We start from the raw sequence: 15,780 nt of genomic DNA, 5'->3' as shown, positions 1-15,780 counted from the left end.
AGCTGAAAAGCTGCTTTGGGGACACATTTTTACTGTGTTTTTTTTTCTTCTCTCCAGCGGGTTCAGCGTATCGACAGATAACAGGGTTCATATATTCAAGCCAGTGTCTGTACAGGCAATGTGGTAAGCACTTACTATAATCTGTCCCAGTGATCCTTTTTCCAAGGTGTTTTGGCTGCTTGGACTTCTAAAAAGCAGGTGCTACTTTGCATTATTGGTATCTTGAGACCTGCTTGGGCATCCAGAAGTCTCCTTGCGAGACAGAGAAGAAAGCTTGATACCAACATAAAAATACCTGCAAGTGCTGGTATACAGCGTTGAGCTTATAATACTGCAGTAGCCATGCCTTCGTCTGAAGTGGGGATGGGAGGGAATAGGGTAATTTTCTTTGCAAAGGGCCGCTGCTTTGAATGTCTCTCCAAAGCAGAATTTGCTGTTGATATAGGCGTGTTTGAAATACAACTGAATATTTTTTTATTCATCATAAAAAAGGAAATATTCACTGTATGTATTTTAGGAGACTCTGTCTCCAGTGAGACATGGTCATTGTGATAGCGAGAAGGAGAGAGAAGCTGCCTGCATTTTTCTTTCCTTTTAGGGTGGTTTGTGTTAGAATGTAGTGGCCATTAAAGTATTTCTGGCTCAAGCTTCTTTGCATTGCAGAAATACATCCCCTGTCAGGGTGTCGTGCTTCTGTGTCACCCCAGTGATTTTGACCTGGATCTTTCTGATCCCAGTCAAAGATTTAAAACAGGCTAAAAATAGGAGAGGGGGATTTGTTTCCGAGCAGCAGCTGAAGAAACTTCTAACATCCCTCTTGCAGAGAGGGAGGGCAGACACCTAAACACCTCACTAGAGTCCAGCCCTAAACCCTTGGGCACAGAGCTCTCCGTAGCTTGTTCTTGGGTGTCTTTGCCCTGCACTCAGGGGAGCGGATGGCACCATTACACGGAGTTGTCAGAGCTGCCTGTATTGGAGACAAACTCTGTGCATCTTAATCATGGCTCAGGCAGTTACAGCAGTTTTCGGAGCCAAAGAACACAGGTGCCTCTACCCTCCAAATTGCAGGCGACTTTGCTGCTGTCTAGGCCAAGCAGCAAGGCCTTGTCTTAGTGCGCTTCAGTGGGGACACACAGGCTCTTGCAGTGTGTGGTAACCCAGACATGCTGCTATAAACATACCCTTGCAGGGCAGCCTCCTGCTCGGATAGCTACGGGAGCTGCTGCACTTAACACAGGGGTCTGTACCAACTGATGGCACCCGAGCAGGATCCTGGGTTTGGCTGCTGCTTTGTGTTCGATACCATCCTGAGGAAGAAATGATAATGCTGGAGGTATTTTTCCTCTTTCTAGGTCTGCCCTGCAGAGTTTACATAAGGCTTGTGAGGTAGCCCGGAGTAACAACTACTACCCAGGGAGCCTCTTCCTTACGTGGGTCAGTTACTATGAGAGCCATATCAACTCCGACCAGTCATCAGTCAACGAATGGAACGCCATGCAAGATGTGCAGTCCCACCGGCCCGACTCGCCTGCCCTCTTCACGGATGTGTAAGTAGGTTCTGCTCTGCTGAGCTGTCAGCAGTGCAGTCTCCAGAAGAGGAGACCATTGCCACGGGGGAACGCTCTTAATTAGGTACTAATGAGAGGAGGCTTCCTGCTGAGATGTAAACGGACCCCTGGTTAGGTAAACAGTGGTGGAGGATTTGCTCTCCTGGGGCTAAGGTTTGTCTCCTCCCACCTCCGTTTTCATTCTAGTTGTACAACCTCTAGTTGTTTACCTGTTTCCTTGTTGCTCTCAGATCTTTGCTTCTGCAAGGTTAGTCCCGTGTTACTAGTAAGAGGTAGGTGTGGTGTCTTGGCCAAACCCTGGAGGCATCTGCCATAGCTGAGACTAGAACCTAGGCCTTCCTGTTTGCTAGTTTTGTCCTCTGATTCCCAGCCCTTGTTCTCCTGGAAGGAACAGGTTTCTCTGGACTTTGCTTTTACTCTGGAGCATGTCTAAGCACACTATTTAGTATAATGTGGTCCTTTTTCCTTATTCAGTTAATTTTGCAGGGAAGTGAAGTGTTTAGGCATGGTCTTCTGAGACTGAGCTCAGAAGCATCCTCGCAGGCATCCAGCTAGCACACCTGAGAATGGGGAGAAAGAGCAAAGCAGTGTTTCTTGGCTGTGGGAAGTTTTGTAAGTGTGAAATAGCAGCATATAGGTCCCACACTGCCTCCCGCTAAATGCTCGGAGGTCTGGTGGTGTATGGTCCAAAACAGTAGCTGATGTATATGTGTACGTAGTTTGGACAGGCAAAATTTCTAGGCTGTACCAACATTCAAGAGCTACAACCCCTGTAACTAGTAATTGCTGATGGTAGTGATACTGTATAACCTCAAAGTAGACTGTGTCCAGGTGTGACACCAAGCATGAGGGGTTAGTTGCCCTGCTTGCAGTAGAAGAAATGACTTTTCACTAACCCCAGCTGCTTTCCAAAGTAATAGTGCCATTGGTTGATTTATGCTCTTGGGTATTTCATGTTTTTGGAGTTTAGTGAGTGAATAATAATGCTAAGGCAGTAGTTCAGATATGAACAAATCTTCGCACTTGATTGTTTTTTAATGCACAAGTAAGAAGGCTGAAAAGTTTTAGCAGGCTTTCAGATTAATATTCTCTTTAACTTTTCATATATATACTTTGTGTAATCCACCCTTTCCCCAGTGGCAGCAGTTGAGTGATTTCCTGGGGGTACCTAGACAGCACTCTCTTAATCAAGTTCTGAAATAATGCTTGTGGTTAAAAGGACCGGGAACTCTTATGATTTTTATTTGTGAACCACCAGTTGAAGAGGAGTTGTAGCTGCTTCTAAAAGCAGAAGTCTCTGTGCATTTACCATCCTGGCAGCCTTCCAGGAAGACAGAAAGGTAGTGTGAGATGTTACTGCTGGGCCCCTTCTCACTATGATGGGTGAGCCAGCTCTGAGCTGCTGCTCTGTTGCAACTTCCCCTGGTGTTAGTCAGGCTATTTTTGCAGCTGGTGATAAGGCCCCTGGCAGCAGAGGGTGGAGGAATGCACAAAGGCTTAGCTGCCCTCTTCTCTCCATGTAAGGAGCTTTGGAGCTGTTACCTTTCCAAGAAAGGTAGGGGGAGGCTTAGATATTGCTCCAGTGAGTGTAATGCAGCCTTCCCAATTTAAATTTTACCAAATACCAGAGGTTCTCTGAATGACTACAATGGATTAGGCACATTCAGTTGGTCTCTGTTTCACATACAGCTGGGAATCCAAACTGGGCTTTACAGTCACCTGAATTCCTCCCAGTTGAGGAGCTGCTTGGGGGAAGTAGCATGAGTGTCTGAGACTCTGCAGAGTATCCAGTCTAAACAATACCAGTTTAAAAAGTGTCATGAGTCCAGTTCATTTCCTTTCCCCATGACTCTGTTCCTTCCTTCTGATAGCCCAACAGAGCGGGAGCGCACAGAACGGCTAATTAAGACCAAGTTAAGGGAGATAATGATGCAGAAAGATTTGGAAAACATCACGTCAAAAGAGGTGAGTGGTGGAAGAGCAGCACTAGAAGTGCTGTTGCACAAAGTAGAGAGCTCTATACTTTATGCTGTGAGGAAACACTAGAGCAAAAAACTTCATGTGGTTTCCTTGTTTTCCTCACTCAGATACGCACAGAGCTGGAGATGCAGATGGTGTGTAACCTGCGGGAGTTCAAGGAGTTCATTGACAATGAAATGATAGTGATCCTTGGGCAGATGGACAGCCCCACTCAGATATTTGATCATGTCTTTTTGGTGAGTTTAACAGTGAATTCAAGGGTTACACCTGTAAATGCACCTTACACTTCTCACCATGTCTTGGTTGACACAGGGGCCTCTGAGGAACTTAAAGGAAGTCTGAAGGAGAGGTTGGCCAATCCTGGGGTTGTGTACTCTTGAGCAAAACAGAAGACAGTAGTGCTATTGAACAAGAGCTGCCTGGCTTCTTGGCAGTACTAAACTTTGCCTTGTAGTCCTAGCCAAGCTGCAGTCCTTATCACTGGGTGGGGGAAGGTCTTGTTTTTTAATTTCTTTGCAGGGCTGTTTCCATTGACAGAAGACCAGTTTTGTAGCTCTGACTGTCCAGATGTCAAAATCTTGGAGTGTATATGTCTTTGGGAAGGGCATAACTGCAGCAAAGAAGAAAAAGGAGCTGTTGTGGGGGCTTATGTAAGATTCAGGTGGAATTACACTACCTGTAATGTGGAAAACTAAGTTCATTTCGTCCAAGGGAACAGAGGAGTTTCACAAAGAATCCTGGAGATAATCCACTTAAAAGGCAAAACCTTTACATTGCCTTAATGTTTTGCTCGTTTAGTTGCCTTTCATTGCTGCTGGGGCCTGTCTGATTACTCCACCTCCTTCCAGTGAGTCAGCTCTCCTCTGGATTTCCCAGCCCTGGAGCAATGGATGCTGGTTTTGTGGGGCTGTCTAGCCTATGAGGTTGGCTCAACTATAAACGAAGCCAGTCCTCTTGGACCAGCTGGTCTGTCCAACCTGAGACAGCCTCTCCCAGTCTCATGAAGTTTAGTGCGTTCCTGTGGCTCCAAAGGGATGGTGTATGTTAATGTGAGCGTTCCCAGGAAATTGTGGTGGGGTAGAGCCAGAAAAGTTAAAGTACCTACGACATCATGGTTTTGTGCAGACTAGGAGTTCTCCAGAGAGAGATGTGTTACAGACTTACAGCGCTGGTCAAAAGCAATACAGGCAGTTTGGTAAGCTGCAGAGATTTGAGCCTTGGCTTAGAGTACGGTTAATGTGGACAAGACCATGAAAAGAAGGCTCACAGGCAGCACCATAGAGAAGGGCTGTGGCTAAGGGGTGGAATAGATGCGTTTGCAAGGCAGGCCTCTGCGGCGAGGAGCAGTGCTGCTGGGGCAGCAACTTGATTCAGGAGCTTGTATACTGCAAGGCAGAGTTTGTACAGTGAGTTTTCTGGGAGCCATGGGGCTGTTTCCTTCCAGATACAGGTAAGAGCCCTGTGGGATCCCACTGAGGGAGTGCTAAGATAGCTAAACAGGGCTCTGTATCCCTTCTCCAGATCGTGCACAGCTCTGGACTTCGCTGGCACTGACCTGATCTGTTACTGAAGGCGATGGTTTCTATTGAAATCTGGATCGCCAAGGCATGAAACATTTGCCTTTGCCCTGCTCAAAATTTAGAGCGCCATCTGTGCTGAACCCTTGAATGATGTCCTCATTATGATGATTTCTCTTAAGAAATGGTTCCATTTGGGAAGAACCAGATGCTTTTTGTTTCTTGTATTCCTGAAGTGTCAGGAAAAGACAACAGACTTATACCCAGTAGCTATCAGAACAGTAACACAGTCCTTTCCTGGGTATGTGTATACATCGTGGTGCAGGCCGTGTGTGCTCAGGACTTTTCTGCAAGTGCTGTCATGGGTGCAAGTGCGTTGCCCCAAATCAGAGCTCTTTCGATTGCAGAAGCTGACCCCATCGCAAACTCGGGGTGCCTGTGCATGGTTCCTGGGGCAAGCAGCAACCCATCACTGTGTGGACACCGCGAGATGTGTGCCTGGCTGAGAGGTTCTTGACTTTGGGCTGGCTGGGCTTGCAGGCTGGCAGTGGGTATGCTCCAAGGGCCGGTACGCCCTGGCCGTGCCTCTCCTGTCCCTGGGGCAGCGTAAAGCCTGCGCCGTGGGAGCAGCTCCAAGCAGTGCTGCTGTTAGCTGCTTTCTCCTTCTGTCTGAATTGTCTTTCCATTTAGGAGCTGTTTAAGGCAGGGAAGCAGATAACTTGTGCACCTTGATTTTTGAAGGAAGCCTTTGTCTGGACTGCCTTTCCTCCATGAGGGCTTAAGTATTTGGGCAAGCAGCTTGGCTGAGAGGCCCGGTGGGTCTGCAGAGGAGAGGGTTAGCTAGCCAGGATTGAACACATCTGTTTCTCTGCTCACTCAGACTTGGAGTATGGGGTGAAGAGGTGTAACTCAAGTGAGTTTACAGTGTTGTGGCCTTTGAAGTGTGAGATGGGTGTTTCATGTATAAAGAGCACCTGAATGGTTTTTAAGCACAGGTGGTCTCTCTTCTGTGGGGCAGAGCTGGCAGCAGCAGCCTCCAGGGAAAGGGTGGAGTGCTCTCATCTTTGCTGAAGTAGATTTCTCAACGCATTGCAGGAAGTGCCCGGGTACGGTGCTGGGCTCGTCTTTGCAGAGCTGCCTGTTGCTTCGGAAAGGATCTGCTTGATAGAGCGAGATAAGGTGCTGAACATGGAGGCATCAGCCCTGTTACCACTCTTCTGCATACCCTTTACTTGAAAGACCCTCGCGCTCCAGCACATGGCTGGGCAGCTTCCTCCGGGCGGTCCCTGGTGACAACCCCTCCCTCCGTCAGTTGTTCGGTTGTCTCTCTGTGCTTTCCTTGTGGGTGATGCGTCCTTTTGCATGTTTTCCCTACAGGGCTCGGAGTGGAACGCCTCCAATTTGGAAGACTTGCAGAACAGAGGGTAAGTAGCTTCAGGCCGTCAGCTTAAAAGCGAGGGCCTGGCCTCGCTCATTGTCTACGCAACAAATTCCGTCCCGGAGCTGCTGTGTAACCTGACTCGTACAAAGGGCTTGCAGATCTGAACAAGCTGACAATCTGCTGCTCCCTCACTTCTTCCAAACCCTGCGTTCCACAAACAGGCACCCTAAAGTAAATGAATCTTGTTCCCTGACCTTGACTAACATCCCCTGGGCGAACAAAGGAAGCCAGCAGTCTCGTAGCAATAAGTAGCAGAAAGCTACAATTACTTAACTGCTGCGTAGTTGGCTCTGTGCCCTTTGCTCAAGCCTGCTGTGCTGGACTGAGGCCTCAGGATTACAGAGACACTTTGGAGTCTGGACCTCTAGATTGCAGCAGGAAGGGAAATGTGTAAAAGAGCATTTATTCCCTTGAGAGGGACGCAGCAAAATAAAGCCTGTAGCTCTTGGGCTTAGCACTGATAGGTTCCTCTGCCTTCTGTCCTTGTCATCTTGCAGGCTTAAGGTTAGGGTATCCTCCTTCTAGGCCAGGTGGATCTATGTACAAGGACTGTGTAACTGAACCGTTATTTACAGGTTTAGTTTGTTTGGGCCAAAACAATGGAAAAAACTAATCACTGCTGAACTGAACTGGTAGCATACTTATGCACCTTGGATAACGAGCCTAGCAAAACTGACTCCCCTCATTCAGCGAAGGGTCTACTGCAGTTCCCTTGTGTTAAATAGGGTCCCCTTGACTGCTAGCAATCTCCTACCTGCTAGGGAAAAGGGATATTGTTCCCCTGCAGTGCTCTTGTTCTGTCTGGTATCCCGGCACATGTAGTTCAGAAGCATCTAACAAGTAACCTACAGGGCTAGGGGTACTAGATGTAGTGCAGGTAGATAGCCTGTGCTTTCTTTAGCAGTTTCCTTCCCAGAATGTTTAGGGAGAAGAAATAAATGCTCCCCAATGGCTGATGGTCTGTTACATCTCTGTGGTTAATTTGTACATTTGCCTAACTATGATACTGCTTGTAGGCTTGTGCCTTCAGTCTTCCTGTGTACAGCAGGAAGAGATTCACAAAGGCGCTTTGAGAAGGGACCCAAATGGAAGCCTTTTTATCATAGGCTAGACTCTGAATTGCTCAGCAAATCCTTTTGCTTGGTTTTGCCACAACCTTCTTGCACTAACTCCTTATTTCCAAGGAAGTATGTTCAAGACTGCGGTTTCAAATGCTTTGAGTTTTGCCAATCTGTTATCTAGCAGCTGTGATATCTCTCTGAACTCACTGTGTTCTGCACACCCTGCATTTTTATGTGCTCTCTGTTTCCATGCAGGGTGCGGTATATTTTGAATGTGACTCGAGAAATAGATAACTTCTTCCCAGGGCTCTTTGAATATCATAATATTCGGGTATACGATGAAGAAGCAACAGATCTTCTGGCTTACTGGAATGACACCTACAAATTCATCTCCAAGGCAAAGTAAGTCTGTTCAGAGCACAACAAACACATTAAGAAAATATATACTAAGCATTTAGTATTTTCCTACTGATTTTCTCAGCTGCTTTCCTCCTTGCGTAACTAGGAACGAGGCATTTTCATTTTGTAAGCGTTGCAGGTGTAAGTGTCTGAGTGTTAAAGAGTTGCCTACCACAGATCATTATCCTTATAGGTGCTTGTATAAGGAGCAGGTAGGACTAATGAGGGGTTCTGCCCAGTTGCAGTCCAGGCGAATCGTGGGGGAGATCATTCCTGTACTAGAGAGCTCATAGTTTACTTGCCACAGTCAATTCAGCAGTCATCTTAAGGGAAAACTGGTCAAAAAGCAGATTGGCGTACACTGCCTTTGAAGTCTTCCATTGTAGAAGCGTGTCTTCTCTTAACCATAGCTGGTACTTGCAATCGTCTCTTGCTCATAGCCTTCAAACAGCTGACTTCATCGAGTATGGCTCTCTTGAGCAGGTTGTTTGACACTTATCTTGCGTATATAAGATGGTTTTCTTAAAAGACATCATTGTATTCCCTTAGATGGGGATTTTGAAGTGTTGTCATCCACAGAAGTATTCTCTTGCCCAGAATATTTCCCATTGGGAATTAAACACTTGGACATCAGTACTGCAGTATGTGGTGGTGTAAGTTAATCTTCTGGATTGGGCAATTACTGTACACTGTATTTAGCTCTGTTTGCTGTGTTTGGGCTTTTTTGGTCCCTGGGAGCATTCTGGTGTTTTGATTAATTTGAGTTCCAAAGCTTGAAGGGGAGCAGCACACTGGGAACAGTGCATGGACATCATTGCCCTGATGGAAGAATAGAGATAATTTTTTAAGGAAGACTTTTGCCAAGTGATAGGCTGCTGTAGCACAGTATACCCCAAACGGTAAATATATCTCTCGTTGTGTGTATGGGGTGTGGATGCAGCGATGGGCTTGGACAGCTGTGTGCAGCTGAAGTCTGAGCTCGTCAAGGCACATGACAGTGTTTGCTCTACGGCCTCCCAGTTTGTCCTGGGGGAGCTTCGCGTGGCCAGCAGTAGAGAAAACCTTATCCGAGCATTTTAAAAAAAAAGTTAAAGGAGCCAAACCAAAACCCTCTCGGCCTGCTCTGTGCCAGTGCTGCCCAGTGCACGGAGTTCGCAGATAAGAGCCAGCTAGCCTTCCTCCTCGTATTTCATGAGAGACAAATATTTTTGAATTCCTTGGGGCAGAGCGCAGGCTGCCCTTTCAGACGCTGTCTGTACCAGCCTCACCCAAGCAAAGCAGCTGCTTGTTGCACTCAAGGGCGCTGTTTACTTTGCCTTTGGTAAGAGAGAACGGATAACATCAGCAGGCACCTTCCCTCTGGTTGCAGCAGAGCGCTGCACTGGTTTCTTGATCAAAATTTGGAGCAGTCATTTGAGGCCTTTGCCTCCAGCCGTGGGGAGGTCATCTTTTCTACTCACTTGCACTGGGACAGGTACCAAGAGGAAGGACCCCGAGTATTGTTATAAACAGGGCTGGGGTGAGCCTTCCTCTTATAGATGGTCCTAAGAAACAGTGATATTGCGAAAAATCTGCCAGGTTGGCCCATGGGGCTTTTGGCTGGATTTGCACCTATCGGTGTCTCACAAGAGATGTGGGTGGTGGCCAGGCAGGGTTTCAAAGACTGTATTAAAGCAGCGTTGGTCTTGTGCAGCCACTTGCCAAAACTGTTTGCACTAGAAAAACATCTCTATGCTAGAGGCTGCCCTGAGCCACTCAGTATCTTCCAGCAATGTGTTTCTAAACTGTGAAGCCATTTGTGTGTGATAGATGCCCTCTTTGTTTGGAATACTGCTCGATACCAGTGAGCCATTTTGGCTGGGTTCAAGGATACTTCTTTAGTCTTTAGCAGAGTCTTCATAAAACTATGCAAAGAACTGATGTTTGTCTGCTTTGTAATAAAAGCTTTGGAAGAACTGTTGTAACAAAATCTATTAAGAATATCATGATTTTGTTCTTCACTTCCTTTGTGTGTCTTGCTCTGCTTTGTAAATTGGATTATCAGATCACATCCAAGAGACTGCAAGCCAAGGCCACAGTGCTTAAAATGTGTTCCTAATGCTTTAGTAGAGAAGTCGCTGTTTTCTTAAGCTTCTCGGAGGCAGTGTTTTCCATTTAGTCATCCTCTTCATCTTTCTCCCTCTTCAGGAAAAATGGTTCTAAGTGCCTGGTGCACTGCAAGATGGGCGTGAGCCGCTCAGCGTCCACTGTGATCGCCTACGCCATGAAGGAGTACGGCTGGAACCTGGACAGAGCGTATGACTACGTGAAGGAACGGCGCACCGTCACCAAGCCCAACCCCAGCTTCATGCGGCAGCTAGAGGAATACCAAGGGATCCTGCTGGCCAGGTGAGTCTGGGAGAAATGGCCTGGATTACCCATTTTAAGGCATAATACTTAAATGATTGATTTCATTATTTTAATTAGAACTTCTTCCACTGCATTATGTAAGCTCATGATTATCTTGGGGAAGATAACATTCTGTTTTCATGGGTTATCTCAGCTGAGCCTGGGAAAATGAGCGTAATAAAAAGCTTCTAGGAAGCTATTTGCCTGCTTTTTGGAGAGTAGCATCCCATGAACTACCATCCAAATGCAGTATTCAGAGCTGTGTAGTTTCCAACAGAGATAAATGATGTCCCTATTGCTTGTAACATCACTTGGCAGAGAAATTCCCTTCCCTCTGTCTCAACCTTACAGTTCCCTGTTGACCATGCTCCTCCTCAGCAGCTGGCCTGGTTTTATTTAGATCCTCCTGTAAGTGCTGGTGTTTGGGGAGGGGACAGGATGTTCTTGTTTCCTCTGCATTGCAACAGCAGTGTTTATTCCTGCCTGGAGTTCTGAGGCTGGTGTGGAGCTGGCTATGGGCAAGGGTGTTGTAATCCCAAACCTATCACCTGATTAGCAAAAAAGACATAAATATTGCATATTTCTGAGAAGTCTGCTTGTAAGCTATGTTAAGCAACGTCGTCACGTGATCAGCTGGAAAGAGGTAGAGATACTGTGTTTCTCCAGATTACAGTATTTTGTCTCAGATCCTAACATGTTTTGTTATTGAGCAAATCTGAAGCCTTTGGTGCCTTGTGGGGCACCAAATGTGCTACACTGCTGCTGACACCAGTTAATAAGGATCAGCACATAACTCTGAGCTAGAAGTGACCTGCCCAGTTTGATGTGCTACACAGCATTAGGCAGACTGGAAAATTAGATCTCCCTCAGGTAAGCTGGATGGAGGAAAAGAAGGTTTTCAGACAGGGAAACAGTGCCAACATCCTGTGCAACAGGTCGGTGAACACCTGTGAAGAGCGCTTGGCTGGTAGCAGCTGGTATATCACACCTTCAAAGCCTGCCATTGATTTAAGTAATCTGTCCACCTGGTAGTTGGTGACACACCTGCAAAGCCAGCCTGTACAGACATTTTGGTTAAGGCTTTTTTCTTTCTAAGTCATTTTTTTCTCAGGAGGTAAACCTTTTCTTGCTGCCATCGTTGACATGGTGCGCGGCTCCTCTCCCGCTTGAGCACGCTGCTGTTCCTGACCTACTCTGCAAGTCCCTGTAGAATGGCACGAACATGATTACTCGTGAGGCTTTAAAAAATGCAAGAGCAGTGCATTACATCTGTGGGTGCAGGGCTAAAAAGCCTGCAGTAAACGAAGCTTCACTGAAGCAAGGAATAGCCTCCGTATACTGCAGAAATGGTGCCTTTTCTTTATGCCAGTCCTTTCTCGGCTCCAGACTGCTTTTTCTCCCCTTTCTCCTCCGTGTGATTTAGTTTTGCCCCCTGGCCTCTGGCTGCCTTGTTTATTGCTGCAGTGTTCCAGGACAGGTAAGAAAAAAACAAAAACAAAAAACCCCAACAGATTCATGCTCATGTGACTGCTCAGATTTCAGAGGGAAGGTTTGCAAGGGCAGCCATGTGCTCGGACTATCTAGTTACGGTTTTGTGTTGGGGTTATAGCAACTGGGATATGTTTTCCATTTGTAAAATGAAAACCCCCCCATCTGCTTTTAGTCACAGCAACAAGTGTGTTTTGCTCTTCAGGACTGTCACACTTCCTGGGGTTAAACTGTCCCCTCCCTCTGGCGGTGGGTAGTGACAGAAGGGCTGAGATAGCCCTGTTTCTTTTCTTAATTGTGGATAAATTACAGCAAAAAATTGTTTGGGGTCCAGCCCCTCAAAAAAGTGTTTGGGCTGCGGCGTGCTGGTCTCCCCAGCCCCGGGAACGCGGTGCAGGAAGATCAAGAGATGGCTGTGGGCTCTAGGAAGGGACACGGGCTCTTGTTTCTTGACGCTGCTTTTAGCACCTTTTGCAGGTTTTAAGATTGGAGGAAGTGTGAGATTCAAAGTTAACCAAATACAGTTAACCTGCCCCAGCGGTTGTGGACAGCTGTTTGGAGTCTCAGACCAAGGCAGAGCGCTATGCTTGGCAAGTTCAGCTTGTTCGTGTAGGAGGGTGATTCTGCGTTTCAGAATTGGGTGCCACCGGAGTGCTGGACTCAGACGTTGCCGTGCCAGGGCTGGAGGCGCTGCGGTGGCCGCGCTGCCGGCGGCAATCGGAGCAAAGCGTGCCGAGGGCCCCAGCAGAGCTGAGCCTGTGCGGGGCGGTGGTGCCACACACAGCACATCCCCAGAGAGTCCCTGCCTTCCTGAGCCCATAATTGCATCAGACAGACAGTGCGTCTGGGAGGGGATGAAGAATGGCTTTAAACCCAGTTGGGGAAATGGAGGCTTTGAAAGCGTCATTGACTTCTCCCCAGGTTACGTGAGCAGAGAAATGGGAAATCTTTGACCTCCTGTCCAGAGCCTCAGCAACAACCTGCCTCATGGACAGGCCTGGTCCTGCTGCCAGTGTTAGGTTTGACTCTGAAATCCATTAGAAACAGAGCACGTGCCTCCCAGAGCCATGCCATGTGGCCTGCAGCGTTGACCCTCCTCTCCTGTGAGAGGACCTGATCCTGCCCCGTGTCTTACGTGAGGGCTGTAGCTGATTACGGGGTTAGAAGGCTAACTCCAGGTGGAGTATTTTCCTTGGCTGTTGGGCACCCCCAGCTAAACTGGTGCATTTTGATTAGTGTAGTAGCATCTGTTAATTAACTTACTGCAGCCAATTGATGTGTCTGGGAGCACCTGCTCCCGCTGACAGTGGCCTGGAGAGGTTTTGCTAGGCCTCCTGCAGACTCAAGGTCCTTTCTGTGGTATCTGCTCTCCTCCTAGGGGCAAACGGTGGAAGCACAGCCCTGTGGCCTGGGTCACTCAGCAAAACCCTTGCAAACAAGTCTAGCAGCATGGCTTCACTGTCCAGAAGTTGCCTCCCTTGTTCTCCATAACCCCAGGGACTGTGGGCTGGGTTTTTTTGGCAGGTGGAGATGAGGAAGATGATGCAATGCCGCTGGTGTTGGTTGGCCTTGTGACTCCTCAGACCTTCCTAAAGGGGCTTTCCAAGAGCTGGAGAACTTGAGCTTCCTTTCTGTGAAACACAGGTGGTGTTTTGGGCTGCTTGTTGACTGTAGAGGATGTCTCCTGTGTGCCCCTGTGCACGCACAGGCCTCTTTGGTTGCCAGATCTCAGTTATTGATCACTGAAATTTCTCAAGGAAGGAACCACAAGGCTACCCCTGCGCTGGAGGGGAAATTGGATTTCATTTAGTGTTTACTATCCGCTCATGTCCACGACCAGGCACCCTGTCCTTTCTGGTCATTGCTCACCTGCTGAAAAATGGATGAGTGCTGGCTGAGAAGGGACCAAATTCTGTGGTCAGTTAAACATTGCATTTGAGGAGTAAGCTGATGAAATAGGCCTGGGGAATATGTGCATGTATGTAGAGCAGAACAGTGCAGTGGGATTTAGGTGCTGAAAGGTGGCATGGTATTAGACCGAGTTCTCCAGCAGCAGATTTGGCCCTGAAATGTTTAGGTTAAGCTGCAGTTGTAGTCAGTGACTCCAGTATTTGTCACTGTTTTTCATGTAAGCTACATCCTCTTACAACGAGGTGGGTCTGGCCTTGGTGTGTGAAAACACAACTCAATGTTTTCCCTTGCTTTTCTTCCCCACAGCAAGCAGCGGCATAATAAACTGTGGCGCTCGCACTCGGACAGTGACCTGTCTGACCATCATGAACCCATCTGCAAGTCCGGGCTGGAGCTGAACAAAAAGGAGATCACCACCTCTGCTGACCAGATCTCAGATGCCAAGACCAACGACAACCAGCAACCAGTGTCTCCTGTCTACTCAGCTGAACTGGACAGGGAACAGCAGCTCCCAGAGGATGCAAATATGATTGAGGAGCCATGTGTGAAAGAGAGAAGGGTCCACCTGGAGTTTACGTGTAGAGACTTCCATCCTGAGCAGATGGAGGACAAGCTGAACCTAAACAATATCAATGGCTGTCCAGTAGGTTGTTGCGTGGACTCTGTCCCCCCTGATAACTGCCATGCTTCTGAGGCCTTAATGCAACTCCAGCATCCCTTGGAAATAACGGAGTTTCCTGATTTGACGGTGGATGATTTAGAAAAAGATGCTCTTAAGCCTGATATGAACGTGCACTTGCTTCCCATGGAAGAATTCACTTCGTGCTTAAAAGACTTTCCCCAGTCCCCAAACCAGAATTCCCCAAGTCCCCAACAGGTTCCCCAGCCTGAAGTGACAGACCTCAGTACAGATAGGATTGATTTCTTCAGCGCTTTGGAGAAATTTGTGGAGCTTTCGCAGGAGAGCAGGTCACGCACCTGCTCCCATTCCAAGACAGAGGAGCAAGGAAGTGGAAGGAATGGGATCTCCAAGGTGTCTACTCTGGAAGTGCCACCTGCTGCAGATGGAGGTGCAGATGGGGGAAACTCCCCTCAAGCATCAGATGACTCTTCCACAGATGAAGAACAACAAAAGGTTAAAATAGTTTGCTCAATTTTTTGGGAACTGCTGCTCAGATATGTCTGCAGTAGTTTTCTTGCTGTGAGATTGCTGTGGACAGGGGCTTTTCCAGTTCTGTCTTTCACTGAACAGGATGGTTTTCTGGGGAGAGGTTGCTAGATACTTGCCCTTTTCTGCACTTTTTCCTTAAACGTCTGTTTACTGGCTGCTGGCAGTGACAGGGCACTGGCTGAGTCAATGTTGATCTGACCTGCTGTGCTGTTCTCATGAGAAACTTATTTTTGAGTTTTGCACAAGGAGAGCAGATAGGTGGGACTTGACCTGTTAACGCAGCTGAACTCTGAACACGAGAGGCTAGCCAACATCCTGAACCTGTGCAGATATTTATCTGACTTGAAGAATCCACCAAATAATGGAGCAAAGCTGGTACCTTTCCTGGTTGGAAAGTGCCAGCATTGAGATAGCAAATTGGGGACAGATGGATGGGGACTGATGAAAGAAGAGAATGAGTGGGTCCAAGCCTGGGGTGTTGGAGTAAGGGATGTCATGGTTCACTTCTCTCCTGGGGCAGAGATGTTCTTGACAGAATTTAATAACCTCCTGAATTTAGGTACCTTTCTCTTCTAATTGCTTTCCACCCTGCAGGGCTCTCACAGGGACTGATGGTGGCCTAGGCCATCATTTTCTGGGAGCCTCTCTTATTGAAATGCCACACTGCTTTGCTTGAATCTTTTCTATCTCCATGTGAGACAGCAGGGATCTTCTAATTATAATAGGCCAATACTATCTCCAGCGATCTGGCAGAAGGAGCGTCTGTGCTGGCAGGGGGAGCTTCTCTGGCTGTTTTCCTTAGGGAAACTAGAGCATTTCAGTGTTTGGTCATTCTTTATACTGTATTTCTGTTCAC

At 47.5% G+C, this 15,780-nt stretch overlaps 1 protein-coding gene across 3 annotated transcripts in view; it reads left to right on the top strand.

The window, feature by feature from the left end:
* The window catches only part of SSH2 (slingshot protein phosphatase 2), a 102,187-nt gene that overhangs the window by 79,419 nt on the left and 6,988 nt on the right, over positions 1-15,780 (top strand). For all 3 annotated transcript variants that reach the window (XM_067309782.1, XM_067309780.1, XM_067309781.1), the window contains 8 exons: positions 58-123; positions 1,353-1,547; positions 3,440-3,533; positions 3,656-3,784; positions 6,443-6,489; positions 7,823-7,969; positions 10,154-10,354; positions 14,060-14,888. In XM_067309782.1, the coding sequence (XP_067165883.1) occupies positions 58-123; positions 1,353-1,547; positions 3,440-3,533; positions 3,656-3,784; positions 6,443-6,489; positions 7,823-7,969; positions 10,154-10,354; positions 14,060-14,888 (1,708 nt within the window). The remainder of the gene's footprint in view (positions 1-57; positions 124-1,352; positions 1,548-3,439; positions 3,534-3,655; positions 3,785-6,442; positions 6,490-7,822; positions 7,970-10,153; positions 10,355-14,059; positions 14,889-15,780) is intronic.

The sequence above is a fragment of the Apteryx mantelli genome, chromosome 22, assembly GCF_036417845.1.
Source record: "Apteryx mantelli isolate bAptMan1 chromosome 22, bAptMan1.hap1, whole genome shotgun sequence".
In the NCBI taxonomy this organism is placed as follows: Eukaryota; Metazoa; Chordata; class Aves; order Apterygiformes; family Apterygidae; genus Apteryx; species Apteryx mantelli.
Note: the sequence above shows the minus strand (reverse complement) of the source record. Positions and strands in the feature narration are given on the sequence as shown.